Source organism: Clupea harengus, chromosome 3 (assembly GCF_900700415.2).
Source record: "Clupea harengus chromosome 3, Ch_v2.0.2, whole genome shotgun sequence".
Taxonomy (NCBI): domain Eukaryota; kingdom Metazoa; phylum Chordata; class Actinopteri; order Clupeiformes; family Clupeidae; genus Clupea; species Clupea harengus.
In genome coordinates this window covers 25722165-25732038 of record NC_045154.1, presented here as the reverse complement: position 1 = coordinate 25732038, position 9874 = coordinate 25722165, and the positions used below count along the sequence as shown (strand labels likewise).

The window sequence follows — 9874 nt, the reverse complement described above, 5'->3', positions numbered from 1 at the left end:
CAAATTGCCTTCCTGTCTATCGTTGACACTGCACTGATTTTAGAGTGAGCTGCTGAAGGGAGTTGGAGATGACGGGGTGACCCCTAGAGAGTTTGCCTCATGCATACGTTTGCAGACACACCACCCTGAGTGATGCACTTCAACATATCTTAGCTATGAGTCATATTTCCATATGAGTCACTTCCTGAGGAAACAATGGCTGTCTCATGGAGAGTCAAAACATAACTCTCAAAACCACAACCAGTGCACCAAGCTAAATTGGTCTAAGTTGATCACTATGCAGGAGGGCATTTGCTCTCTGAACACAAACTAAGGTTGAAATGAAAAGTCAGGCTTCTATTATTGTTGGATTGTCTATTAATAATGATGATGAAATATATAGTCAGGTTGAAGTGCTTTTGTTGTGAGAAAATGTGTAATAATGATAAAAATCATCTTTCCATGCCACTAGAGCTCCAAACGAAACCAGTAACCAGTCTTGGCTGCAGCAAAAGGTCACACAAATCACCATGGCTACAGAGGTCATCCAGTCCATAGGGGGCGTGATGGAGGTCCTGTCAGAGGTGCAGTCCAGTGGTGGCATCATGGAGAGCTTCTCTGAAGTGCAGTCTTCCGGAAGCGTTAAGCAGCACTTCTCTGAAGTCCAAATGACCTCATCTTCATCATCTTCCTCCTCGGCCACCTCTTCCTCCTCTTCCTCCACCATGGTCACTAGCTCGAGCACGAGCTCCTCCAAAGTCCGTAGAATCTCCCAGACATCCAAGGGCGTCGACGGTGAGTTCTCCCAGATGTTATGGAAATACCCATCTGTGGTAAATTGGATTATCTCTTTGACTTTTTAGGTTTCCTTTGGGATTAATGAAGTTTCTATCTGTCATCTGTAATATCATCTATGGATAGAATTGATTAGAGTCAGGGTCTCTGAGCTTTAGAGAAGATTGGCTCAAGGCCCTGAGACAAATTTTCTCAAATTAACTGACATTTAAACACCAGCTTTGCTAATTCACTGCAGTGAAAACCAATCAAGAAGTTTTCATGACAAAATGTTAAACTGGCTTGCAGTAAGTTTGTGTATGTGTGTGTGTGTGTGTGTGTGTGTGTGTGTGTGTGTGTGTGTGTGTGTGTGTGTGTGTGTGTGTGTGTGTGTGTGTGTGTGTGTGTGTGTGTGTGTGTGTGTGTGCATATGTCTACAGGCACAGAGCAGGCAGTGGTACAGCGGAAGACCTCAGCTGTTATGGAGTCTTACAGTCAGGTGCAGAAATCCCCTGCTATCCCCCCCGGGGAGTCCATGCCTGACTTTGAGCTGAAGCCCCGTCCAATCACCGCACAGGAAGGTGAGCTGTGTCCAGAGCATAGAACATAAACTCAGGAAGTGACATGTGAAGATAACTCTTCTTTCTGTTATGTAATTACTAAATCTATTGTAGAGTGCTTTGACTGCTGCGCTCGTTGAGTCGGCAGTCAGAGCACATACTCAAACATACTCCATAACACTTCATGTTCGTACAAGTCCATTTATGTTCTTTTTATAGACCTGTGTAATTGTCTACAGTATCGTCTTGTGCCAATCCCTCTGCTCGAGTTAATGGCAGTTTGAAAGGAGCGCAAAGAAATAATTGAATTGTTACTGGTGGAATTACCTGTTTCTCTCTGCATACGAAAATGAAGTTGACCAGGAAATGTTGCTCTAAGAGTTGCTATTCCAGGAGCCCAGTATTCACCATTTTAATGTACACTGCAACCCTGTAGGAGACAAGGTGTCCTTTAAGGGGAAAGTGGTGGGGGACCCAAAGCCCACAGTGACTTGGAAGAGAGAGAAAGGGAAGCCTCTGCCCGAGGCGGCAATGACTTACTTTGACAGCATCAATAAGCAGCATGTCTTAAAGGTGAGGGTGTGTTAGAAAGTCTATGAAAAACCTAATCATGACCGCTGACACACAATAGTCACACTTTCATTGCATGTTCAAGGACATCAGTTTTCTCAAGTGTGTTTTTATTATTATTCCTCAAGGCCTGAAATTTGATTTGTAGTTTACAGGCGTCTCTGAAAGGACTTAGCAAAGGACTTAGCATTTATATCATGCTCTCAGAATCAGAACGGTCCACCTCCACACAAGCATAAAGCAGCTGTATTGTCTATTCATGAAGATAAAGCCTATTTTTTATGCATTGTGTTAACACCCACAATCAAGCACATTCCTCAAGTGTTATGCTGGGATAAGTAGCGTATAAAACATCTGTTTAGCGTCCCTGAGATATGAAACAAGAAGATTTAGTGCCCTTCTCCTGTCCCGGTCGGATATCTTTAGAACAGCTGAAAGCCCTATTATCAGCAATTAACATATAGTAGCTGAATATATGCATACCCTGTTACCATCTGTTCTGACTAGTTGCTGCGCACAGTAATGCCTCAGCACTACACTGCCCCCTTCTGTCTGCTGAAGGAAATGCATGAAATTAAATTTCAGGCGGTTGTGCCCGGAGGGTTGTTTAATCTCTGGCTCTTCCTCCACAGATCAAACCTTTATCCCTGGAGGATGCTGATGTCTACAAGTGTGTCGCTTCCAATGATCACGGAGATGCTGTGTATGCTGTGTCCCTGGTGGTGACTGAGAGTAAGTGTGTGCTTGTGTGTTTGTGTGTGTGTGTGTGTGTGTGTGTGTGTGTGTGTGTGTGTGTGTGTGTGTGTGTGTGTGTGTGTGTGTGTGTGTGTGTATGTGTATGTGTGTGAGTTTGTGTGCAACAACCTACCTTCACAAATGCTTTTGTAAACATCCTTTTTCATGTTTTCAAACACTGTCTAACTCAGATCCAGCCATGGACTTCAAGAAGATGCTGAAGAAACGGTGGGTACAATGTACTCGACAGCCCTCGCGCGGCGTTTAAGCTACAAAGAGACCTCATTCAGTTCAAAGATTAAATGTCTTCTCTCTAAACTGTCTGGTGATTTGTCTGGTTGGTTAGGAATGTCCAGCCTTTGAAGAGAGAGGAGAAGAAGCCTCCCACGGAGGAGGAGATGTTGAAAATCCTGGAGGGAGCCGACCGGAAAGATTACGAGCGCATCTGCGCCGAGCATGGCTTCACTGACTTCAGGGGCATCCTGAAGAAGCTGAAGGAGATGAAGAAGAAAGAGGATGTGGAGGTAGGAAAGCCTGTGGTTACTGTGGTAACAACCCTAACAGCTGCTGTGCTAGGTGTGAGAGGCTTGCTAGTCAGCATGTCTGTGACTCCCTGCTGATATGGAAGTAAATTCAGCTCAGGTATGTCATCATGTGTGTTCTCAGCATGTGTGAGTTTCTTGTATGGTGCTGTGATTTTTTGTTGTTGTAATGATGGTATGCGTGTGAAATCCCACACAGATGGTTAAGATCCTGAAACCCTTGCAAGATATTACAGCGAAAGCTGACTCGAATGTCATTTTTGAAACCATGATGGAACTGAAAGACCCAAACATCAAGATGCGCTGGTTTAAGGTAAAGGCCCACCATATATGCAGTGCATGTTTGTGTGTATGTACAGTATGTCTGTAGAGGGGTGTGTGTATCCGGGGATTGTGTATGTGGTTGTTGTGTATGCATGTGTGGGAGTGTGTATGTGTGTGTGGCAGCACTGATGTGAGAGTATATGTGTGTGTTTGTGTGTGTGTGTGTGTGTGTGTGTGTGTGTGTGTGTGTGTGGCGGCAGGGATATCAGTTTGTGTGTGTGTTTCTTCAAACCTATACCTGCGTTTGCTGACTCAGGATGGAGAGCTCCTGCGGATCCAGTACTCTCTGGGGAAGTACGAGGTAAAGCAGTTGGGCACCAAACACATGCTGTGTATCACGAGCGTGAGCCTGCGAGACACCGGCACCTACTCCCTCCAGGTCGGAGACAAGGCCCTCAACGCCAAGCTCAGCGTCATAGGCAAGCACTCTCGTGCCAATGTGCCATCTATTGTTCTGTCTTGTGTTTTGTGTACGTTTTGAGCTGTAATATTTCTAACTTCCCCACCTGGTGTAGTGCTTGGTGAGATGAATAGCATTTTAATGTTTTGTATTCATTTTTAAAATGGGTGGTTTTCCAAAGCCCCTGGCAGCAACCAAATACTTTCTCTCAGGGGACAATCTTGAAACAACCAGACTTCTGTCTTGTGAGGCCAGGCACTCAAAACAAGCGCAGTGGCAATCCACACTTGTTCTTTCACTCGTCTCATCATCTTTTTTTATCCGTCCTCCTCTCCTCTCTGATCACCCTAATCTCCTCATCTTTCGTCCAGACGAACCTTTGAAGTTTTCGTCAGACCTGAAGCCCATGCGTGTCACCGAGCGGCAGACGGCCGTATTCGAGGTGCGTCTTTCCAAGAAGACCGACGCGCCATTCACGTGGAAGTGCAAGGGCAAGGACTTGAAGAGGGACGAGAAGTTTGACATGTCCGTGTCCGAGGACGGCTTGACCTACACACTGAGGGTCAAGGACGTTCGTCCCAGCGACACCGGAGACTACACCCTGTGTCTGGGCGACTTGACGGCCACAGCCCCCCTCTTCATTGAAAGTAAGCAGCTTTCATTTCTACCTTTAGCTGTGCATTTCATCATTTATTTTAGAGAGAAAATGCACAATTTTGTTGAATGAAAATGGGTGAAAGATTGTTTATATGCTACTTTAAAAGAAAAAATGCTAAAGTCGAACCTCCATCTGCCTCCTCTTTTTCTGACATCTCCCTCCATCCATCTCACTCCATCCTTACAGGAATTCCCATAAAATTTGCCTGCCATCTGAAGAACGTCCGCGTGAAGGAGAAAGGGAAGGCCCGCCTGGAGTGCGAGATGAGCTCCAAGGACGTGCACGTGAAGTGGTTGAAGGACGGCCGGGACATCACCGACGACCCCCGCTACATCTTCGTGCGCGAGGGCAAACACGCCGAGCTGATCGTGGAGGACTCTGACCTGGCAGACGCAGGGGAGTACAGCATCGTCTGCACTCAGGACAATGATGCTCAGGAGTATGTCAGCTCAGCTGATCTCGCTGTTGATGGTAGGGGGCCAGATTAAATCAACTCAGACCTACTTCATTTTAAAATAACTACCACTGACATGTCAATACATGAAGACTTATTGTTGTAATAGCACATTTAAAACATGTCGGTGTGTATTGTAAAGCATTCAAACAGGGGGGGCAGTTCAACGGTTTTGATTTTTTTCAATGAATATATTTTCCTGTGTTGTGTGTGTGTGTGTGTGTGTGTGTGTGTGTGTGTGTGTGCGTAGAGAGGTTTGCCTCAGTGACGAGTGGCCTGTCAGATCAGCAGTGTCCCACTGGTTCAGGGGCAGAGCTCTGTGTTGTTCTGAATGATGAGAAAGTGGATGGAGTATGGCTGAAGGATGGACAAGAGGTAAGGAGAACCTTCCCCTCCACACTGCATCATACAACTGCCACTGTCAGGGCTTGGGGGGGAGGGGGGGGGGGCAAAGGCACATTGGGAATGACGGAGATATCACAAAAAGTGAGTTTTACTAGAAAGGTGAAGATCAGACTGGGCAAATGGACACGTGGCAGGCTAAAGAACAAAATGAACTGGAAAAGAAGAGGTACCTAAACACAGGACCTAAAAACATAGGGATGCAAAACAGGAGAGACAGATCACTGGGCAGGTAAAATCAATACAGACAATGAACAGGCCAATAAACAAAAACAGGTATGAACAGAAACTGGCAAGAAAACTAAACAAAGGCAGGAAGTGGTAAAAGACAAGGTGAAGGCGGGGTTAAAAGCATGATAGTATCACATGGCACAAGAAAACAAAAAACATGTGACAGACTTAGACAAAGTGTACATAAGGGCTGACCAAGAGGCACAGTCCAGACAGACAGACTACTGACAACAACAGCAATCCTTACCACCCACCTATTGTCTATCAGGGCTATTTACAGATATCCCTCGGATAGAATTACACACTGTGGTCAGACAAACAGCGCTGTAACGACACACTCAGGTGGGGTGAGCTGGGTCAGATGGGCTCTTTGCTCTTAGCGATATGCTTTTGAGAGGTTGAGAATCTCTGGAGGGTGCTAAATAAAGAGGGGAGCCATAAAGAAGGAATGAGCCATCCTTATATAGAGCAGGTGCTATCACCTGATTGGCGGGACGGGGGGCTGGAAGGTCTATTTTCAGGGTGATGCTACCGACGGTAGAGGGGATTGGCACTAGCGAAGCTGCCAGATGGCAGAGCATGTATGAAGTAGAGCAATGACAGACTGTTATGATGTATGAAGGCAATTATATTTAGTTAGATGGGCATAGATGTGTACTGTACTGTACTGTACTGTACTGTACACAACAAATGTAAACCTCTAGAAAACAAATGATTGAAGTTGATAGCATGATTTTGAACATGTTAAGGCAAGAAGGTTAACCCACACCTAACCTCACCAAAGCAACACTCACCTTTGCTGTTTTTTTTACCGAATCTGCACCACTGGGCTCTGTAAAGCACCTTGAAACAGTTGTCTTGTTTTGACAAAATAAATAATATTGAATTGAAGTGTTTGAAGCATTAAACCATTAGCCGTTTGAAGCAACCATAACTACTGCACCCCTAATTCCTCCAGATGGACTGTGTATTGTATATGAGTGGGTCTGAGATGAGGAGTGGCTGCTTCCTGTCCGTGTCTGCAGGTGACGGAGCTGAGCGGGGTGCAGGTGGTGAAGCAGGGCGCCGTGCACAAGCTGCTCTTCAGTGGGGTGGGGGAGGAGCACGAGGGCCGATACACCTTCAGGGCCAAGGGGGCAGAGTGTGAAGCGGTGCTGGCCATCGCAGGTGAGCAGAACCGCACCTGTAGCGGAGTGGAGTCTAGTGACACCCGCGGACATACAGTGGATGGTCACCATAGGCGTGTTCCTAGTTCATGGGCCCCAGGGAAGTATGGGGGTTTGGGAATGGGGTGCTGGACCAGGGAGGAAGCCCGGTGTGGTAAGATTCTTTCAAAAGAGTGTGTTTGCAATTGGTGACAACTGTAGGAAGTCCCTTTTGTAGATATTTAAATCTTGACTATTTAAAAGAACTGGAGGGGTACCTTAAAGACCTTAAAGAGTCTCTGAGTGATTCTGGTGTAAGAAAGTTGTTGTTGTTGTTTTGAGTGCACACACTGAATGGACAGCTAGAGGACTGTGAGGAGCAATTTGCTGAATTTGACAAAAAAGTGTATTGGAATAAAAATACAGACTCTTGCCTTTAAGAGCTTTCATAACTTTGAAGCCCCTGGGTCTCATCCTGAGAGTCCTGTGGAGGGATTCATTTATGATTCATGGCAGACACCACATGACTACATGTTAAACTAGAAGCATTCAAATTGCACTGACATTTATCTGTTCCCTGCCATAGATCAATCTGCTTCCCTACTCACTTTTACACAAACATTGTTGATAATTGTCATATTACATTTCAGACAACAGACTCCCCTTGACCGAAATGATGACAGTGGGAATCTACCCCCACCTCCCAACACTCAGTTCCCAGTATGTAGGCATCCATGAGGCTCAAGAGACTATGTAAAAGGGATCTAACCCTGGCCCCTGATTTTCAATCGCCCTTGTAACACTTAAGACAGTTATAACTCATCTCATAGGCCAATTTGTCAACAGTGTTAGTCCAGATATATAACAGAAAAAGCAAGTTAAGACCTGCTAGTACTGTATGGACGTTTGCTGACATCTATCTATGAGTACCCGCCAGAGAAGAAGTTGTTTTCCTTTCTGCTTTCACATAAACGTTGCTGACATTCATGCACAGATCCTCCGGTGATCGACCCCACCATGCTGGAGGTGCTGTCCAGCCAGCCGGTGACGGTGAAGGCCGGGCAGACCGCCACCATCAAGATCCCCTTCCGGGGCAAGCCAGCGCCGCGGATCACCTGGTACAAGGACGGCATCGAGGTGACGGAGGACGAGCGCACGACGGTGGAGCGCGGCGCCGATCACACCACGCTCACGCTGAGCCACTGCGTGAGGGAGGACAGCGGTGCTATCGTGGTGAAGCTGAAGAGTGACTGCGGTATGGCCGTCGCCAACCTGCACCTCAACGTGGTAGGTGAGTACCACAGCCACCTGAGGAGGGAGAACTCTCTCTTGGGTTACAGAAGAACAGGGGCTAGTCAGGTTTCAAGAACATTACTGCCATTTTTATTATATGTACCGTACATTGTGTACAGTTATAGTATATTGCAATTCAGTGTCTCAGGAAATTGTATTTCTTTTAGATAATGATATTGTGTATTTTATACAGGTAGTATAAGAGATGTATTATCATTCAGATCAGTGCGATGCTATTCAATAAAGAGACAGTAATTTGTCATGGACTGCATTTGTTGTGTTGTTGTTAGTGTTGTCAGTGGAAATCCACAGCAGTGTGAGTTTTTGCCTTTGTTCTTTGTGATCAGACCACCCGAAGCCTCCCCAGAAAGTGGAGATCCTGGAGAACTCGGCCAAGTGCATCACCATGAAGTGGAAGGCCCCGCGTGACAACGGGGGCTCGCCGGTCGCGGGGTTCCTGATCGAGAGACGCCCCGCGGGCAAGATGTCCTGGAGCAAAGTTGGCGAGGTGGACAGCCGCACCACCACCTTCTGCAGCAACAAGGTGGAGGAGGGCAAGGCCTACCAGTACCGCATCCGAGCGCTGAACACCCAGGGCATGAGCGAGCCACTGGAGACGGAGGAGGTGTTTGCCGGGGTGCCTATCGGTGAGAGACGCAGAGAATGTGTGTGTGTGTGTGTGTGTGTTTGTGTGAGTCTGTGTGTGTGTGTGTGTGTGTGTGTGTGTGTGTGTGTGTGTGTGTGTGTGTGTGTGTGTGTGTGTGTGTGCCTGTGCATGTCTGTGTGAGAGACGCTGTGAGGGGCCGAGGTGGCCACCCCACATTTTGGGCTGTGGGCTGACTGGAGTTGATGGTAAAGTCGGGTAAAACGTTGCAGGAGATGGGGGCTGTTTATAAAAATATATTACTTATTTACTTTACAAGGAGGATTCTCTCCAGTGCCCCCGAACATGTGAGAAAAACAAATAAACATCAAAATGTAAACAGTACTCAAACGTACTGCAAAAACTAGGTGAACTGAGAACGTGTGTGTGTGTGTGTGTATGTGTGTGTGTGTGTGTGAGTCTGTGCGTGTTTCTGTGTGTCTGTGCGGTTTAACAGAAAAGTAAGTGTGTCGTAAGATTGCAGTAGGTCTAATGGACAAATGTTGTAAGAATGAATAAAAAATGGGACTACAGTAAGGAATAAAAGTTTCAAAATGTTTTATAAGGTCATCTGTGGCAACTGGAATCAAGATATTAAATCAAGCCTAAAGCTACAATAAAATAAAAAAAAATACCCCTTTATTACAACCAGCCATCAATTTTTACATGACATCCTTGAGGGAGATGCATGATGCAAGTGCTTTCAAAGGACAAACCAAGAGATAAACAAACATAACAAATAATCCTCTCTCATACCTATTACCCCTCTCTCACTCCATCCAGAAACCTAATCCTGGGAAAGATAAGGAACACCTGTGACATCTGCCTATTCACACAAACACACACACACACACAAACACACACACACACGCACACACACACACACACACATACACACAGCCAGATCCGAACACAACTTTTGTCCTTTGAGCTGGGTAAGATAAACAAAACACTGTCGCAGAGCCCATCAGAGGTCCCTGAGGTGCCAAACACACTCTGAGCCAGCCAGGTAGCTTTTGGAATTAAGCCTGCCTGCCTGCCAATTAGCCAAATAACGCAAGCCTCTGTGCATTGTTCTCCACGTGATGGAATTGAGAAATAGGCATTTTTTGGGGGGGGCGGGGGGGTATTTGATTAGCAACCCAACTCTAATCACGGTGTTGC

At 46.3% G+C, this 9874-nt stretch overlaps 1 protein-coding gene across 1 annotated transcript; it reads left to right on the top strand.

Moving 5' to 3' along the window:
- Window positions 1–651: 651 nt before the first annotated feature.
- LOC116219704 (immunoglobulin superfamily member 22-like) lies at window positions 652–9175 on the top strand. The gene is made up of 15 exons (XM_031563436.1): window positions 652–774; window positions 1200–1334; window positions 1750–1886; window positions 2516–2621; window positions 2816–2846; window positions 2965–3142; window positions 3360–3473; window positions 3741–3903; window positions 4256–4531; window positions 4729–5013; window positions 5247–5371; window positions 6655–6796; window positions 7769–8065; window positions 8415–8714; window positions 9168–9175. The coding sequence occupies exons 1-15, from the start codon at window positions 705–707 to the stop codon at window positions 9173–9175; spliced, it is 2367 nt and encodes a 788-aa protein (XP_031419296.1). The 5' UTR covers window positions 652–704.
- The last annotated feature ends 699 nt before the right edge of the window (window positions 9176–9874 follow it).

Excerpts from the sequence above, each read along its gene's own strand:
- LOC116219704 (XM_031563436.1), top strand. The coding sequence starts at position 705 with ATGGTCACTAGCTCGAGCACGAGCTCCTCCAAAGTCCGTAGAATCTCC. Across the intron at positions 1,335-1,749 it reads TCCAATCACCGCACAGGAAG|GAGACAAGGTGTCCTTTAAG; the intron begins GTGAGCTGTGTC and ends GCAACCCTGTAG. Across the intron at positions 5,014-5,246 it reads AGCTGATCTCGCTGTTGATG|AGAGGTTTGCCTCAGTGACG; the intron begins GTAGGGGGCCAG and ends GTGTGTGCGTAG.